This window comes from Pelodiscus sinensis, chromosome 6 (genome assembly GCF_049634645.1).
Source record: "Pelodiscus sinensis isolate JC-2024 chromosome 6, ASM4963464v1, whole genome shotgun sequence".
Classification (NCBI taxonomy): domain Eukaryota; kingdom Metazoa; phylum Chordata; order Testudines; family Trionychidae; genus Pelodiscus; species Pelodiscus sinensis.
The window spans coordinates 63,220,293-63,239,493 of record NC_134716.1 but is presented as its reverse complement, the minus strand read 5'-3'; the positions used below and the strand labels follow the sequence as shown (position 1 = coordinate 63,239,493).

Here is a 19,201-nt window from a genome sequence, read left to right as displayed (position 1 = left end):
TTAAAGTATTAAATGTAGTACAGTCCATTGCAATCAGCAGAAACAGTGGAAGTCTAATCATATGTTTATACTACCAATAATAACTTTGCTGTAATTATCCAACTGAACAGCTTATTCCATTATCATATTCCATATTTTGCCTTAATGTGGTTATTAAAATATACTGGATTTTTCTCAGTTCAGTCTTAAGCTTTCAGACAAAGATTCACAAAGACAAGAAACTATTTTAAACATCTCTACGCATAGCTGAGCAAACATCACCATAGCCCCTGAAAATTCAAAATATTTAGAATGGGATTTGCATAAGGGATGAAAAGGAATTAGGTATTTGACTCCCCTTGACTTAATTCCTTATACTTCTTTGAAAATCCCCGTTAAATTCATACTCTACCTATTTTTTTAATGCCAGGTAATATGCTCAAGCATAACCGCAGATATTTCTAAAAACTTCACACTATTGTATCCATAACACATATGAAAAGAGTATTATGAAAAAAGTCATAAGATAAAAAAGTGTACTATTTATTTAGTTTATTTCCAGTGAAACCAAATTTTACTACTGCTGTGATCACAGAACGTCTTCACATTTGATGCAAATATGAGAGATCAATTACAAAATCACTTGGTGCCACGATCTTTGACAAAAACAAAAACAAATTCAGTTATATTATGTAAAATAGGATAGAAGCATAACTTTAATAAGCTCCAACTGCACTGCAGTTTCAAGAACTTGAACACATAAAGTGCCACATTAATGATTTTTTGACAAATTTAATGTAATACAAGCTTTAGATATCACAGTTAACAGCGAAATGTTCTACCGCAGAAAACTGATGCAAATTTTTCTAACTTTCAGTTTGAAAATGTTAGCTAGTATTGTAAATCTAAACAGTTTAGAAAGTCTTACATTCTCTTTCTAAACTAAAATATATACTATATATAGCATTTATATATAATATATTTTATATATAATTGTTTTCACATTGTAATTATAACCAAAGAAATTTACATTTTTAGTTTGATGGGTCAACATCTCATTTCAGAAGCTAATTTTATTGTGTTCCTGCTGCACTGTGGACTGAAGGAGGGGAATCATGATCAGAGAGAAAGGAAGTAGCAGCAGCTGCTTCAGGGAGTACAGGTGCAAGCACATGACGGCACACAGGGCATGTTCCCGACTAGAAAAGATAAAAAGAAACAGGTTAATTGAAAAGTGTGTGAGCCTACAGATAACATTTCTGAAATGAAAAATGCCCTGTGTCTTAATATAGTAATATTTCATTTTAAAATTTGAAGCAGAGCAACAAGTTAGTTAAAATTAGGTCATCTCAAATGAAAGCAGTATTTTATCTTGAAGCACCATCATCCTCAACCAAGGTAAAATAAATCAAAGACATGAACCTCCAGAAATGCAATAACTTGGACAAAATGACTATAGGAAAGGCATTTAATACTATATTTAAAAACTTTTCTAAACTGGTTAGCTTAAAATACACTCAAATAATCTCTATTTTTCAATAAAATACACAAAGTTTATTTTCACAAGTGGGCTACTACTTACAAAGAGGTGTGCCTGTTACAAGGGACTTCCTAATTTGGCCTTGATTCACCAGAGTAGTAACGCACATAAAGTTAAGTCTCTAACTCTATTCAGCCTATCACTTAAGCAAGGCATGAGCCTGCCCAACTTCAAAGCAACTACTCACATAAAATACATTGTTCAGAAAGTGCGATGACATTATTCACATGTTTAAAAAGTTAAGCATGCACATAAACACTATTGAATTTGAGCCTCTATAGTTGTATCTATCTACACATATATCTCACCATGCACGCTGAGTGGCTCAGGATTCTTAGTGTTTATCCTGCATTTTTATAGAGAAATTCAAACTGAAAGTAAGATTATAAACTGAAACAAAACCAAAACAAACCACCAGTAGTAGGAGAGACAGATCTAAACTTGGTTATTTTGTAAATATTTTCATAAAAATTCTGATATTTAACATAATTGGTATTAAAAATAGGATTACGGTGATCAATTCTGGCAGTTATTTATTCTTTGACTGTAAACTTATTAGTTCAGAGCCATGTTTTTACGTTTATACAGTACCTAACATAATGGGGCCTTGATCTTCATTGGGTTCTCTTGGCACTCTGGTGTGGCACAAACACAAGCTTTACATCAGACTACAAAAATAATTAGTCCCCTTATGTGGAGTTGAAAGACTACGCTCAGCATGCTCTATTTCAGGAAACATCCATATTGGAATAATACTCAGAATTGCAAATAATTCAACTCAGAATAAAGATAAATTCATGAGTTAAAAGGAGTGTCTATTTGGTTGACAGTCATCTTTCTTCATTACTGGACTAAATAATGCTAACAGTTTACAAGTACTTCAGGATGGGATATTAGTTTGAGAAGATACTATGCTGTCTTGTCCACTTCCGTACCATTGCAGGAGTGTTTTCCCAATAGCAATTCTCAACTGCTTTTTTTCCCCATCTTGTAAACGTCTCAACCGATAAAGATTTCATTCCTGCGTTGAGGGGACAACTCGACAACCAGCCAGACCTCAGCCTAAGTTTTCAGTGCAATTTAACAGTATTACTTCTACTAAAATTGCCCTGAACCACATTAAACTAGGGATGTTAGCTATCAGTTAATTGAATAGTCGACTAACCGCATGAACTCTTAGCCATTAGTTGACTATAGTCCCTGGGGGTGGGGCCAGCAGCCAGTGCAATCTAGCCCCACTCCCAGGGAGCGCCCTGCCACTCCACACTGCTGCCTCTCTTCGCGGTGGCAGCCCCTGTCCAAGGGGGTTCCCAGTCCCCATGGACAGGGGCTGCTGCCAGAGCAGTCTCTGCCCATGGTGGGCCCAGGCTCACCATGTACAGAGGCTGCTCCGTGGCAAGCTTGGGCCCACTGCCACGAAGCAGCCTCCCTTGCCCCCATGACGCACTGCTGCCTCTAACAGAGAAAGCAGCATGGGGGCGAGGGCTAGGTGGCACCATGAAGCTGGTGCTGGGGGGATAGAGGGGAGAACCAGCTTTTAAGACAGCTGCCCAAAGCACTGGCTCCTGCTTCCCCAGCCTCCCTTGCTGCCTTTCATATAGAGGCAGCAAGCGTAGGGGAAAAGTAAGTAGTTGACTAGATTAACCAAAAAGCCTAGGCTTATCGATTAACTGACTACTTGTTCATATCTCTACCTTAAACAATTCCTTATATTTAGTAATTTCCAGTGATGTTGCGCTCTTCACTCTTGCAGTTTGCTATTCTTTCTTTCTGGGCAAGTTATGAGGAAAAAATTAAAATTGAACAAGTCAATTATTGCAACCCAGGAAGAATTTTTTATCTAACCCATTTAAACACAGTATGGTGTTCTTAGGGTTGGTCATTGTGATGGGTAGGAGTAGTGCTGGTCAGCACCTGGTGATTATAGGGTTAAACTCAGGTAGCTAGCAAGGTTGTTGGCAGGGAGCCAGAGGAACCAATGGGGATAGAGTGCTGAAATTTGAATTGTATAAGATACCTTGCCTGTTTTCTTTGTGTGGGAAAGTTAAACTAGGAGTTGAGAGAGATACAGAATGATTTAAACCCAGGCAGGACTACCATACCTCCAAGGAATTTGGGGCATGGAAGCAGACTGAACCAAGAAGGGATTGTGAGTAAATAAAGGGAAAAAGTGAATCTAGTCACGATCAGGATATTTTTCTTTATTTTGTGGGCTGATTTGAACTGCTCTGTGTGAATCTATGCCTCCCTTCCACGTTTACCTTCTAAGAATTGTTCCCAGAGATTTTCTCCGTATTTTTAATTTGTCTTCCTTAGTTGTTCTGTAACACTTATCAATCAAGTATATCTTTTGTTTTCTAATCAAAATCACGTTAAGGTGATGATTTGATTCTTGTGCCCTGAAAGGTAATAGCATGCCTTAGACTAAGACGTCAGCTACCAGAGACTGCAGTTTGTTTTTCTCTTCCCATGTTTTTCAAGCTCTCTCATGGTAAAGGAGCGTGGGATACCCCTGGGGCAAAACTCAAGTGTTCCCCCCTGTTTTTAGGGATAAATCACTTGAGGGTGGCAGCTATCACATTAACCCCCCCCCCCCCCCCCCCAAGTCAGTGAATGTGTGATTCTGGGGAGTTTTTGTAAGCAGAGCTTGTAGAGGTAAAGGATGTGGCTTTTTTTTTTTAAGGTCTCTTATGAGCCCCCACCTTCTGAAAGTGACAGAGTGGGGGGGATCAGCCCTGACAGTCATTATAAAAAAATCGGGCACCATTCCTGATGCACTGCAACCATCATGCTCTACACACATTGCAAACAATGTCTGAATTGTTTAGTTCATTAATATATCTCAAATATATTTAGTTTTAAGCATTTATCAATTTTGCTCCTTGTACTACAACTCTTTTTTGTGTGCATACTCCTAGAGATCACTTCTCACCAACAAAATTGTTTCCTAAAAATCTTGAAATATTTCAAAAAATAGTCAATTTAATAAATATCACAGTAAGTTTTCAGAAAAAGCTGCATGTTGTTCTAACCAGAAGGGCACAGATTCTCCACTAATCATGCAAGCAAGCAACAAGCAAACAAAGAACTCACCTTCTGCAACCAAAGAGTTACACAGGGTTTGTGAAAGAAATGGTGACATGGTAGCTCAGTTATTATTTCATCTTTCACATACTCACTGCAACAGATAGCACAACACTGCTCCTGACCAACAGCTTGAGGGGGGGAAAAAAAGATATCAAATTTAAAATGTAAATGTAATTAAAAATAAAGTGAAATATGTTAATTAGAAGATTTCAGAGGCTAATTATAGAATGATACAGTTTACCAAAGCGAGCAAATCATTTTATAAAATGCCCTTAAGTTCTACTCAGAGTAAACATATTTCTAAATTTACTACACCATAGTGTGGTACATGCCACCATGTCATTTTCCTTTAAAAACTCTATGTACATTACCATACAAGAAGCTTAAGATTAAGTATTACATTTTGCATAAATACAAATTTTTAGCGAGCCAGTTTTTTCATACCATTGTGATTTTCTGTAATAATAATCTGTGGCAGACAGTCTATGCTTTCTTTGCTGGCTGGTGGATGAGCTTGCTCAACATCAACTGCAAGAGACTCCAGATGAGCCAAAGCAGTCTAAAAAAGGACGTTTGGGAAAAAAAAGGTTATGTTTCCTTACTCATAATAGATACTTCACATTTAAAAAACCAAACACACAAAATTTTATAGCTAATAATGTGTTACTTTATTAAGCAAAAGGATTATGCAAGTTAAGAAGAGCAATATTACTGTTGGATTTTTACAGGTCAGCTGGAATAAAAAGTTAATGAATTAGTTAGTGTGGCGGGGTAGCCCCGCCCCTCCCGGGAGTCGCCGGCACGCCGCGGAGAGGGGGGGAGGACTCAACCCCCGGGACGGCACAGCCCGCCGCCTGCGGCTTCAGCGCAGGGAAGCCGGCGCCCCGGCCGGGGAACGAGCCGGGGCGGGCGGGGGCGAGGGAAGCCGCCGCGGCACAGGCGGCCGCGCACGGGGCAGGAGCGGGAGAACCGGCACCCCGGCCGGGTGACGAGCCGGGGCCGGCAGTTAGCGCCGGAGGGGGACGAGGGCGGGGTGACGTCAGGGGGACGTCACCTGACGCTCTACCCTGGGAGGGCCCGCAGGCAGACGAAGGGGCTGACGTCATCTGCCTGCGACCGGCGGCCCATTCAAAAGTGGCCGGGCGGCCGGCAAAAGGGAGAGACGCCGAGGAGACGTGTCCCCCGCAAAGACCAGCGAGCGTAAGCTGGTGTTGGAGGCCCTGGGTGGGGGCCGAGGGAACACCCAGGTGAACCGCTTGGTTCCGGGGGGGAAGAAGTGGCCCAGGGCAGGGATGTGGACCCTGAGAGCAGGGGAGTTTAGGGGTCTCGACCCCCCCTGTTAGGTGGGGAGTTTTTCCCTCACCTTAGGGCCCTGGGCTGGGGTCCGGAGCGAGGGCGGGCCCGGACCCCCTTCCCCCAACCGCCGCGGGGCATACCGAGTAAGTTGCGTGCAGCGGCATACAACGCTTTGGTGACTGAGGGGGCGGACATAAGCCCCCCCCGGGGGTCAATCCCCTACACGTGGTGGAGAATGTGGGCACAGTAGGCCCCGGAACGGGGGCCTGGACGGGGTAAGCGAAATTAACAAGGTATCGATTAGCAGGACACGATGGATGCAAACAAGGTCTTGGAATGGTGGACGGAGACCCAGAAAGTGCAACAGCAGCAGCAAATGCAAGCGCTACAACAACTCCTCAACCAGTTTCAGGAGCGGCAGGAGCAGATGGCGCGAGGGACACCAGTGACGGTACCGGGGGCAGCTGGAGGGACCGGAGGGGCAGAGGGGGTCGGCACCCAACTACCTATACGCCTCACGAAACTGGGGCCGGACGACGACCCAGAGGCATTTCTGGTAACATTCGAGAGGGTGGCCACCGCTGCGAAATGGCCGCCAGAACATTGGGCGACCCTCCTCGCACCCTACCTATCGGGGCCGGCCCAATTGGCCTACCGGGGAATGTCTGCCAACGACGCCTTATGTTACTTTAAAGTCAAGGAGGCCATTTTGGATCAACTAGGGGTCACCCCGGAGACCCACCGCCGCCGGTTCCGCGAGGCCAAGTACGACCCTCGCGAGCGACCGCGGGCAGTGGCTCAGCGGGTAAAAGAAGCAGGGATGCGATGGCTCGAGCCGGAGGCAAAGACGGGGGTCCAGGTGGCCGACCTAGTGATACTGGAACAGTATGTCCGCATCCTCCCGGCCGAAGGACAGCAGTGGGTCCGGCGACACCTCCCAGAGACACTGGACGAGGCGGTGACCCTTATGGAACACTACCTGGCCGCCGAGGGGCCGGTAGGGAAGGAAGCCACAGGAACCTCGAGAGAACCTCGGAGAAGCGAGACAGGGACGGCCAAGCCGGCAGGGGCCCAACACGCCGGAGGAGGATCCGGGGGCTCCCTGGGGCCCCTCCCGACAAGAAGGTTGGCACCACGGTGGAGCCGCCCGGGGGGAGAGGCCAGGATAGACCGAGCAACGGAAACGGGGCCGGGCGCCCCACTGCCCGAGGGGGCCCCGAAGGTAGTCTGCTACCAATGCGGTCAGGAGGGCCATTACAAAAGGGACTGCACCCTGATGGACTGCACCTTCGGGCAGCGGCGCACGGGAGGCACGGACAGGAGGACGGCTAGCGTGGCGCAGGTAATCCGGAGACTATGGGTCAATGGGAACCCGGTGGAGGCCATATTAGACTCGGGGTGTGGGCAGACCATCGTCCGGAAGGACGTGATATACCCAGTGCGGGCCCGGGGCGCGCCGATAGCCCTCCGATGCGTTCATGGGGACATCCACTACTACCCCACAACCCAGGTACGGATAGGGGATGGGGAGGTGGAAAGGAACTGCATAGTCGCCGTTGGCCCAAGATTGGCATACCCGCTCCTGCTAGGACGGGATTGGCCCGGCCTGAAGCAACTCCTGGGCCGGGGGAACAGGGGCCGGAACCCCGGACAAGAGCCCGAGGTGGGGCAAGGGACCCTGGTAGCCCAAGGAGAACAGGAGGGGGAAGAAGCGATCCCAGGGGTGGCCCCGGCGGCTGAGGCATCAGGGCAGACCCGACTCGACGTCGAGGAGGGGGACTTCCTTACACAACAGCGGGAAGATCCTACCCTACGGGCAGCCTGGGAGCAGGTGCGCACTACGGGAGAAACTCCAGGAGAAGACCCGCCCAAGCAACCGGACGGACCTCGGTTCGAGGTAAGAGATGACCGCCTTTATCGAGTGTCTCCAGGGGAACTCCCAGGGGAGGAGAGATGGCAGCTGCTGGTCCCGAGGCCGTACAGATGGAAGGTCCTGGAGCTAGCGCATGAACACCCGTGGGCCGGACACCTGGGCACGGAGAAAACCCAGCAGAAGGTACTCCAGAGATTTTTTTGGCCCGGGGTGTACCAAGAGATTAAAAACTTTTGTAAATCCTGTCCACAGTGCCAGCGATCATCCGGGACTCGGGTCCCACCGGCGCCCCTTGTCCCCCTGCCAGTAGTAGGGACCCCCTTTGAACGGGTGGCATTGGACCTAGTGGGGCCACTGGAGAAATCGGGGCGAGGGCACAGTTACATCTTAGTCATCATAGACTACGCCACCCGTTGCCCCGAGGCGGTGGCCCTGAAAAGAGCTACGGCCCCCGCTATTGCTGAGGCACTGGTCAAGCTGTTCTCATGGGTCGGGCTGCCCAGGGAGCTGCTGACGGATCAGGGGACGAACCTAACCTCGAAAGTTATGACAGAACTGTGCAGGACTTTGCAGATCCGGAAGCTCCGGACGTCGGTTTACCATCCCCAGACCGACGGGCTAGTAGAGCGCTTCAACCGCACGCTGAAGGGGATGCTCCGGAAGTTCGCCCAAGACGACCCCAGGGAATGGGACAAGCTGCTCCCCGCACTGATGTTCGCCGTCAGAGAGGTACCGCAGGCATCGCTCGGGTATTCCCCTTTCGAGTTGTTATACGGGCGGAGGCCGCGGGGAATCCTGGACCTGGTAAAGGAGGGATGGGAAACGTCGGTCTCCCCCGCCTTGGGGGCAGCCCAGTACGTGCAAAAACTGAGGGGGACCCTCCATACCCTGGCGGGCCGGGCACGAGAGAACTTAGGAAAGGCGCAAGAGGGGCAGAAGGCCTACTATGACAAGAAGGCGCAGGTGAGGGAGTTCGAGCCCGGCGAGCAAGTCCTCCTATTGCTACCCAGTGGGGAGTCCAAGCTCTTGGCCCACTGGCAGGGGCCCTTCCGGGTAATAAGGAGGCTGGGCCCGGTAGACTATGAAATACGGGTGGACCGCAACCGGCGAGACACGCAAATTTACCATGTAAATCTTTTGAAGAAGTGGCACCCGCGGGAGGTCCTCCTAATTGAACCCAGAGACACGGATATCGAGCTGGGTCCGTGGGGGGAGCCCGAGGTGAAAATCGAGGGAGTAAGGATCGGAGAGGAGCTACCGGGCCCGAAGCAAGAACAGCTGCACCACCTCCTCGATCAGTTCAGGCCAGTATTGACTAGCCGACCCGGGCAGACCACGCTGGTGCAGCACGAGATCGAGACAGAACCCGGCAGAGTGGTGAGGGACAATATGCGCCCCCTTCCGCGAAAGTTATGGGGCACGGTGAAGGAAGAACTCCAGGCCATGCTAGAATGGGGGGTGATACAAGAATCCCGTAGTGAATGGCGAAGCCCCATCGTGTTAGTACCTAAGGCGGATGGGTCAACCAGGTTCTGCATCGACTTCCGCAAAGTCAACGCGATTTCAAGGTTCGATGCGTACCCTATGCCCCGTATAGATGAACTACTGGGACGCCTGGGCAGAGCCACCTACCTGTCAACCCTTGATCTTACCAAAGGGTACTGGCAGATCCCGCTCTCGCCCGAGGCCCAGGCAAAGACGGCGTTCGCCACACCTTTCGGGCTATATCAATTTAGGAACATGCCATTCGGGTTGCACGGGGCCGCAGCCACGTTCCAAAGACTCATGAATCAGGTCCTGCGAGAGCACCAGGACTACGCGGCAGCGTACATTGACGATATTGTGATATTCAGCGAGTCCTGGGAGGAACATTTAGGTCACATAACAAACGTGTTAGGAGCCCTGAGGAAGGCAGGGCTGACGGCCAACCCAAAGAAGTGCCAATTCGGGAGGGCCGAAGTCTCATATCTGGGCTACACGGTGGGGAGGGGAAAGCTCAAACCCTTAGTGGACAAGGTTCAGGCAGTACGGGACCACCCAGTCCCAACCACGAAAAGAAAGGTGCGGCAGTTCCTGGGGCTGGCAGGTTACTACCGGCGGTTCATCCCTAACTTTTCCTCGCTAGCAGCGCCTCTTACAGACCTTACACGGAAAGGACAACCAGAAAGGGTAAGGTGGACCCCAACCTGTGAGGGCGCATTTCGAGAACTAAAAGACCGGCTGGTAAGCGCCCCCGTACTAGCTCAACCGGATTTTAATAAGCCCTTCACCCTTCAGACGGACGCGTCCGAAGTAGGACTGGGAGCGGTGTTGACGCAAGAGGAGGGGGGCGAGGAACACCCCATCCTCTATCTAAGTCGCAAGCTCTTCCCTCGGGAGAGGGGGTACGCGACAGTGGAAAAGGAGGCCTTGGCCCTCAAATGGGCTATTGACTCACTAAGATACTTTCTCGTAGGTGACGAATTTACCGTGGTGACGGACCATGCCCCATTGCAGTGGATGCAGCAGATGAAGGACACCAACCCACGGATTTTGCGGTGGTACCTCAGCCTGCAGCCCTACCAATTTCGGGTCATACATCGCCCGGGGACCAACAATGGAAATGCAGACTGGCTGTCCCGCGTGGCCGAGAGCTCGGAAACAGAGACGGCGAGTGGGGCACCAGACTTAAGGGGGAAGGCGTGTGGCGGGGTAGCCCCGCCCCTCCCGGGAGTCGCCGGCACGCCGCGGAGAGGGGGGGAGGACTCAACCCCCGGGACGGCACAGCCCGCCGCCTGCGGCTTCAGCGCAGGGAAGCCGGCGCCCCGGCCGGGGAACGAGCCGGGGCGGGCGGGGGCGAGGGAAGCCGCCGCGGCACAGGCGGCCGCGCACGGGGCAGGAGCGGGAGAACCGGCACCCCGGCCGGGTGACGAGCCGGGGCCGGCAGTTAGCGCCGGAGGGGGACGAGGGCGGGGTGACGTCAGGGGGACGTCACCTGACGCTCTACCCTGGGAGGGCCCGCAGGCAGACGAAGGGGCTGACGTCATCTGCCTGCGACCGGCGGCCCATTCAAAAGTGGCCGGGCGGCCGGCAAAAGGGAGAGACGCCGAGGAGACGTGTCCCCCGCAAAGACCAGCGAGCGTAAGCTGGTGTTGGAGGCCCTGGGTGGGGGCCGAGGGAACACCCAGGTGAACCGCTTGGTTCCGGGGGGGAAGAAGTGGCCCAGGGCAGGGATGTGGACCCTGAGAGCAGGGGAGTTTAGGGGTCTCGACCCCCCCTGTTAGGTGGGGAGTTTTTCCCTCACCTTAGGGCCCTGGGCTGGGGTCCGGAGCGAGGGCGGGCCCGGACCCCCTTCCCCCAACCGCCGCGGGGCATACCGAGTAAGTTGCGTGCAGCGGCATACAACGCTTTGGTGACTGAGGGGGCGGACATAAGCCCCCCCCGGGGGTCAATCCCCTACAGTTAGTTATTTCTGGAACCCTGGTTTCAAATACTAGTTAGCTTATGAGCAAAGAGTTTGATATCAATCTATTCCCTAATGAATATTTACCCAAATTATAAAGTGGCTGAACAAAATGGCAAAGAAAATAACTTTTCAAGAATGATTTGGAGGATGCTGAAGATCAGAACTGATTGTTTCCTTAGTAACACACTTCTATTTTCACCTGTTTTGAAAGTAGTGCCAATGGCATGATAACAAATTCCTGGTTTCAACTACAGCATAGTCCCAAACTGCAAAGTAGAAACTAAGGCTAGTAATGGGCTTGCCTATGTATCAGCCACAATACAAGTTTTCAGGGGGAAAGCAGAACAGAATACATCTAGACCAGGGCTACTCAACACACGACCCGTGGGCCACATGAGGCCCGCAGCTTGTTTGTTTGTGGCCCACGGTGTGGTTTGGGTTTACATGGGGCTCAACGTGAGGCCCATGGGTGGGATCTAAAACAAAAAAGTAGTCAATCTGTTGATATGCGTTTTAGTAGTTAAATTCCTGGACTGTCAATGCTCATTAAGTCACAGGGTAGAAATCAGGTAAATATTGCATTTTATTAATATCAGCAGAACTGGCTTAAATGGGGCCTGTGTGTTGTGTAGTTGCCTTAATTTTTGTATTCATGCCCATCAGTGTGAAAGATATTTCCATATATACGTGACCACACTTAAGTTGCGGCCCCCAGCATGTGCTGTGAATATCATTGTGGCCCCCGGGGCTTCCAAAGTTGAGTAGTACTGATCTAGACTTTTATGGAGATGAGTGGCATTTCAGAACGACTCAAGAAATGCAAGAAGTTTTGCAACTTTTTGGCTATGCGCTCACTTACTAGTTACCATTTGCCCCAAAAACTATTTTGGCAGCTGTGGATCACGTAGCTATATCAAAGCTCCCTTATTACATTCCTTGTGGGGCAAAGTGAGATGCAGGAGCTCACACACCACACATACTCCTTTTTCCATGGAGCCTGTGTGGCACAAGCAGGTGTGTGAATCTGGCTACAAATATTTTATTCAACTGGTATCACATGGCTTTTAATGCCTTGTATTGTCAATTATTATAATACTCTTTCTTTAAAAAGAGATTCTTATTGAGAAATAAATATCAACATGTATTAACACAAGCATTTCTGTATACGTTCCATATGACAAACATTCAAACACAAAAAAACAAAACGAGCTAAGCCCTATTACGCTATAGCTCCTTGATTCTTCCACCCAGACATATACAGCATCACTAAAAAGCCGTCCAGCTTATGACAAAATATGTAAGCACTAACTACTCAAAAAAAGTATATTTTACTTTTAAGCACAGCACACTAATGTACTAAAATGGCATTTGGACAGATTCAAAGTTAAGGTTGTCAGATGCTGGAATATGCATGTCTAGTATGAAGTCAAACAAACAAAAAGACTGCCCTAACAACAGTCTGAAAACATAGACCACAAAAAAGAAAGGATAATAATAAACAAATGCTAAATAAGGTCATGTGTCTGGCCAGGAGGGAGGGTGCAGGAGGGGACTTGGGGCAGGTGTCAGAGTAAGCTGGGAATGCGGGGTTTTGGCAGGGGGAGGGGAGTGAGGGGGGCTTGGGTATGGGGGTCAGTGCACGCTTACCTAGCTTGGCACCCTGCAGGGAAAGCCTCCAGAGAGCATATGCGTGTGTGCATGTGTCTCAGTTCCCCTCCTCCCATGCAATGTGGAACCCAGCGCAGTTACAGCACCAGGCCAGGCTTCTCACTGGCAGGGTGGGCGGAAGGGACAGTAGAAACCCCGACCGTCCCCACCAGATTAAACTCTGCCACTTCCCCAACAGGCTGGGGAGGAGCGCAGGGGAAAGAGAGCAGCAGAGCCCGAGCGCACCACAGGTGGCGGCGGGGGGCAGCAGAGCCAGAGCGCGCCCCAGGTGGTTGTGGTGGTGGGGGGAGGGGGGACGGCAGCGGAGCCTGAGCCAGGTTCCCTGCAGGCAGCAGTTTTAAAACGCTGAGATCCGGGAGCGGCTCCTCAGCTCCAGTCACTCCTCGCCCTCCCAGCAGCAGCAGCAGCGGCAGCCACTGTAAAAGCTGCCACCTGTACACATGGAGGAGGAGGCGGCGCAGCACGGGAGGCCCTGTGGGATGGGGCTGTCCTGCAGAGGATGCGGGGGAGAGGAGGCAAGCCACAGTGGGAGCTTTCTATGGGCTCTGCAGGGGGCTAGGGAGCAGAATTGGCATACTGCCTCATGACATACCGGTGTGCTGTGGAACACACTTTAAGAAACGTAGGGCTAGTATTTAAAATAAGAAGTCTGAGATGAGGCATCAATTTAATACCTTTCAAAATCCATCAAAAACAGAAGAACTGGTTTAGATTTGCATAAACATTTAGGTCAAATGGCAAATTCTTCAAATTCCAAGACATCAGCAAACTGAGGCAAAACAACAACTATTATTCCATAAGGTGCACACTAGATGGTAAGAAGAGCCATAGTACAACAACAACAACAAAAACCCCGCAACCAGCCTCCCCCACAACTACTTGTGATCCAAACATGATAGACTTCAATTGTAGGATGGACCTAACAAAAGTAATTAAAACGGAACAGCTAAAAATGCCACTTCAAAACACACACACACACACACACACACACACACACACACACACACACACACACACACACACACGGCATTGAAGTTTTTGGCAAACACCATTTATGTATGTATTCTAATGTACACAACATTTATCAGATTTAAATATTAGTACTAGGGTTTATTTAGAGACATTTTTCCTGAAATCTACAGGACTATAATTACTAATTAATGTGAAATACTAAAGGGGAAAGCTCTGAAAACACTAAAGCACTAGTATGTTGGATTATATTTGGATTTATTTTGAGCGTCCATCTCAATCTTTACATAGGGAGAGTTTACAGAACCTATTTCAATGTTCTATAGGGTTAGAATTGGTTTAAACTATGTTCCTCTAAATGATAATATCTTTGACTGCTAATCAGAAAAAAAAGTTGAAATCTTTAAATGCGGTATTTATAACAATTTTAAGATGGAAAATAACAAAAAGAAAAAAGGGGACAAAACATTTGGAAAACCATGAAAATAAAAATGTGAAATATGGCAGGGGAGAAGGAAGGAGGAATGGATTACAATTCATTTGATGCTTCCCTACACGCCCCAATGAAGTAGTCCCAAGAAATTTAGTAGCGGATGTTATTAAAAACAGTTAATGAGAGCACCTGGGAATCAACCTCAAGCATCTACTTCCCCTGACTTGCACATTTCCTAATTATTGCTTATTTTAAAGCTTTCTTTATACCTCCTGTCCACAGGCTTCCAGCCAGGTTTCTGCATTCATCCTCCTACCCAGGTCTGCAACCTATCTTTTACTCTGAAACAAGTGGAAACCAGAATTTGTTCTATATCTTAATTAGAGAACAGGTATAAAATTACCACAAATTGTTTATATTATTAAGTTGTCTAGACACAGAAGCAGAGCTTTTTTTGACATTAAATACAATTCTGGAACCTATTAACAAACAATTAACTAATCTACCAATTTAAGGGGGAAAAATTAATAGAATTGTGCTTAATTGTGGCAGTTCAGTCTCCCGCTTTTCCAGAGTGAGATAAACTTGGATTTTTGCAGCACTACAGGTTTATGACCCTTTCAGGTGCTACTTAGCTATAGCAAATTGGTTTTGCTAGGTAGAGAGATTTTCTAAGTAACTTCTGAGCTTTAGACGATTTAGATAAAAGTTATATTGTCATAAGCGAAAGATCTCTAGCTAATGAAACATGAGAAATTTTGGGTAGATTGAGGAAGGAGGGTTTAAATAAATCAGTAACACTGAAAGAATCCATTACACCATCATAAGACAGATAGGATTTTATTGATAATATATTCAAACTATCAGTTCCTCAATTATCAAAAATTGGTACATAGTATTTCAGGTCAGTAGTTAGGCTCTGAGAACACATCAAACCGACGTGCAAAATGCTGCCATACTGTGAACCTCCTGGACATATCATTGTATTCTGACAGGAAGCAGACAGGATGCCTTTTAAAGCTGAAGAACAAAATGATATTTGCTATCCCCTATTTAAAGTATTTCCCAAGTTCCCTATCTGTAGGTACTCAAATTACTGATACCTGTAAATGGTGATATGTCATTTCTATGAACATGTTTGTTACCTGAATTTGGAAAGAGTCAGGTTAGTGAAGGGGAGTACAGGAATCTTAACAGTTTGTACCCCAGATCAAGCTAACCTAACAGGTTATTTTTTCAGAAAAATGTATTTCCAGGGCTGGAATGTTTGTGGGCATTATGACAGTGATATTAAATAGGAAAGAGAACCTTTGTACCATTGTCAGTATTTTGAAAATAGAAGTCATTCTCTGTTCCAAGTTGGTTTTTAAAATTGTTTTATACTTTTCGATTTTCCAGTTGCATGGTGCACCATTTAAAGGCTCTATCTACAATAACCTAAAAGCATGATAAGGAATCATTTAAACTTGGTTCGAAAACAGCATCAAGAACATTTCTAGCAGTGTGTGCCTGGTCAACATGGGATGGGGACACACCTGTTCCACAATGTCCTATCCTAGGTACCTTGCCTTAGTTCAGGTAACACTAGTCAGCCAAATCACATTAGATCTATTTTCTAGAACTATTTGTAACAGATTTTAAAATATATTTCCTGTTTCTAAATAAGGCTACACTCAAACAGGGAGACCGTAGCAGATCAAAATCCAGATGATTCCTGAACATACGCCATCCTCTTTGGGTGTGTCTACACAACACAACACCCTTATCTTGAAATAAACTATTCAAATTGAGTAGTTTATTTTGAGGTAGTTTCAAAATAAAGTGCTATTCCAAAACATTCCTTAACCCTCGTGCAATGAGGTTTACAGGGAATATTGGAATAGTGAGACCATTATATTTTGATGTAACAGGCTTGCTCTTAAGATGCGGAATAGCTATTTTGGGATACCGGAGGTATCAGAAATAGCTCCACAGTGTAGATGTAGCCTTTGTGACACAGGTTTTAGTTAGTTTCTTTTTCAAGTTCAAGTAGGTACAAACAAAATGTTTCCAAATTTTAAAAAAAAGCAATGTTGGATAATTTTTGCTGTTTTCTAGCCACTGTTTGTAACTATCTTGAAATTGGGAGCAGATGTGATCCATCTGGAGTACATATTTTGATTCCGGTACAATCAAATAATTTAGATGAATGGATTTTTTGTTTGTTTGTTTTATGTTTGTTTTTGCTATTTTGCTATCCTCACCAATTTCAACTATTTCTGAAAACGTGAACTGCCTGGAAAATATTCTGTACTTCTGAATGTAGTAAATCTGCAGAAATACATATGATGCTCTATTGATCAGAAATCTTCCCAGTATAGCTACAGAGTATAGGGTCTGGAATGTAACATATCTAATGATGGTTAGATCACAGATTAAACATTTCCCTCCTTCAGTAAACCAATGTGGTAAGTCTGTTCTTTTGGAAAGTGAAGTTACTCACATAGGTTCAATAACTGTCGTTCTTCGAGATGCGTGTCCCCATGGGTGCTCCACTGTAGGTGCTGGGTTTGCCCTGGCACCGCGGGACAGAGATGTTCCAAACTGTACCTGACCGGACTGCGCATGCGCGACATGGTGTCTCGCGGTGTTTGCAGTCTCCCATGCTGCACGATCCGGTCCCAATCAGTTCCTCTGACCCGCCTCAGGATCTGCAATAAAGAGAAACAGACTCCGAAGCAGAGAGGCCGGTGGGTAGTGGAGCAACCACGGGGATACACATCTCGAAGAACAACAGTTACTGCACTGAGGTGAGTAACTTTGCTTTCTTCTTCGAGTGATGTCCCCGTGGATGCTCCACTGTATGTGACTGAGTAGCAGTACCCACCCATGGAAAGGAAGGTGGGGATTGGAGGCTCCTATTTATTAATGGAAGAAAGGACAGCAGATGCCACAGAAGTATCCGGAAGCCACCTGCACTGAATGGCATAGTGTTTGACAAACATGCCGTGAGAGGCCCAAGTGGCTGCCCTACAAATATCAGAAAGAGGTACAACTTTTAAGAAAGCGGTGGAGGTAGCTACTGCCCTTGTAGAATGGGCTCTAGGGTGCTTTGGGAGTGGCACATTTCATGCAGCATAGCATTGGGTGATGCAGGAAATGTTGGAAATACACTGTGAAGTCAAGGGCATTCAGCAAGGGAGATTATTAACCTATCCATTTTCCTAAGGGTCTTTGTGCATTCTATGTAAAAGGCTAGAGCCCTACAGACGTCAAGTGGTTGGAAGAGTGTCTCATGTGGCGATGCATGAGGTTTCAGGAAGAAAGTGGGTTTCACCACTGGTTCATTAAGGTGGAATTCTGAGGACACCTTAGGGATGAATGCCGGGGTGATGTCTGAGGATCACACCGTCTCTGTTGAAGTATGGTATATGGAGGTACTGCCATAAGAGCTGAAATCTCACTCACTCATCACACAGAGGTGATGGTTATGAGGAAGACCAACTTCATTGTGAGGGTCTAAAGAGGAATCGTAGCTAGAGGCTCAAAGGGTGGTGCTGTAAGAGCCCAAAGGACCAAGTCTAGATTCCACAAAGGAGGGGGAGGCCGTGTGGGTGGATCTATGTTCATTAGGCCCTTCAGGAATCTCTTAGTGAGAGGGTGGGAAAACACCGACATGCCATCAATCGGGTGGCGAAAGGCTGTGAGTGCCGCAAGATGAACTCTAAGAGATGCTAAGGCCAGTCCATTCCTTTTCAGGTGCATTACATAGTCCAGGATAACATGGATGGGAGATGTCTGAGTATCCACACGTTGCTGAGAGCATCAAGAAGTAAATCGTGTCCACTTTGCAAGGTAAGTAGATTGTGTGTTGTGCTTTCTGCTGTGAATGGGAATGTTCTTTACTTGGTCAGAGCAAAGGGTTTCAGAAGCGTTTAGCCAACTAGGTACCATGCTGCAAGGTGCAGGGAGTGTAACTGTGGGTGCAGAAGAGAGCTTTGCTCCTGAGTGAGGAGGTTTAGAATTAACGGGAGATGGTATGGAGGGTAGTTGTAGGAGGAATGGATACCAATGTTGGCATGCCCACACAGGTGCTATTAATATCATGGTTGCTTTGTCTATTTTGATCTTTTTGAGGACTTTGGAGATGAGGTGTAGGTGGGAAAGCGTACATGAGGGGACCCCTCCCCCCAGTTGTGTAGGAAGGCGTCTCCCAGAGAATTGGGGCCGAGACCGGCTCTGGAGCAGTAGCGGAGACACTTTTTGTTGGTATTGGTGGCGAATAGGTCTACTTGAAGAGTGCCCCATTGCCGAGATATGGAATGAAGGACTCCTTGGTGCATCTCCCATTTGTGGTCTATTGCGAAATTCCTGCTGAGGGAATCTGCTATTGTGTTGGTGATGCCAGGTAAGTAGGATGCCACAAGGGCTATGCTGTTGGCAATGCACCAATTCCATAATCGGGTTGACTCTCTGTAGAGTGAGTGGGGTCATGCACCGCCTTGACAATTTATGTAGTACACTGTCCAGCAGTGTTTGTATTGCTTGAAATCTGTCGGCATTCAGGTAAGCTCTTGCGGAAATGGAGTCCAGACGAGCCCCTATGAATTCTATATTTTGGGTTGGTTGAAGAATGGATTTGTCATTGTTGATAAGGAAGCCCAAGAGAAGGAAGGTTTCGATTATAAGTTGCAGCATTTCTGATGCTTCCCTTGACGAGCCTGCTTTCAGAAGGCAATCGTCTATGTAAGGGTATATTATCACCCCCTTGCATTGAAGATGCACAGCAACCACTGCTAATGTCTTTGTGAAGACCCTGGGCGCTGACGCAAGGCCGAAGGGCAAGACTCGGTACTGAAAGTGATCTGTACCAACTGTGAATCATAGAAATTTCCTGTGGGCGGTATGAATTGTTATGTGAAAATAAGCGTC

The 19,201-nt window shown here is 47.4% G+C and overlaps 1 protein-coding gene across 9 annotated transcripts in view; it reads right to left on the bottom strand.

The window, feature by feature from the left end:
- Positions 1 to 516: 516 nt before the first annotated feature.
- PJA2 (praja ring finger ubiquitin ligase 2) overlaps positions 517 to 19,201 on the bottom strand; it is an 81,907-nt gene continuing 63,222 nt past the window's right edge. For all 9 annotated transcript variants that reach the window (XM_075932036.1, XM_075932038.1, XM_075932035.1 and 6 more), the window contains 3 exons: positions 5,051 to 5,165; positions 4,613 to 4,734; positions 517 to 1,178 (listed from right to left, as the gene is read on the bottom strand). In XM_075932036.1, coding sequence (XP_075788151.1) covers positions 1,053 to 1,178; positions 4,613 to 4,734; positions 5,051 to 5,165 — 363 coding nt within the window. In that variant the 3' untranslated portion in view covers positions 517 to 1,052. The remainder of the gene's footprint in view (positions 1,179 to 4,612; positions 4,735 to 5,050; positions 5,166 to 19,201) is intronic.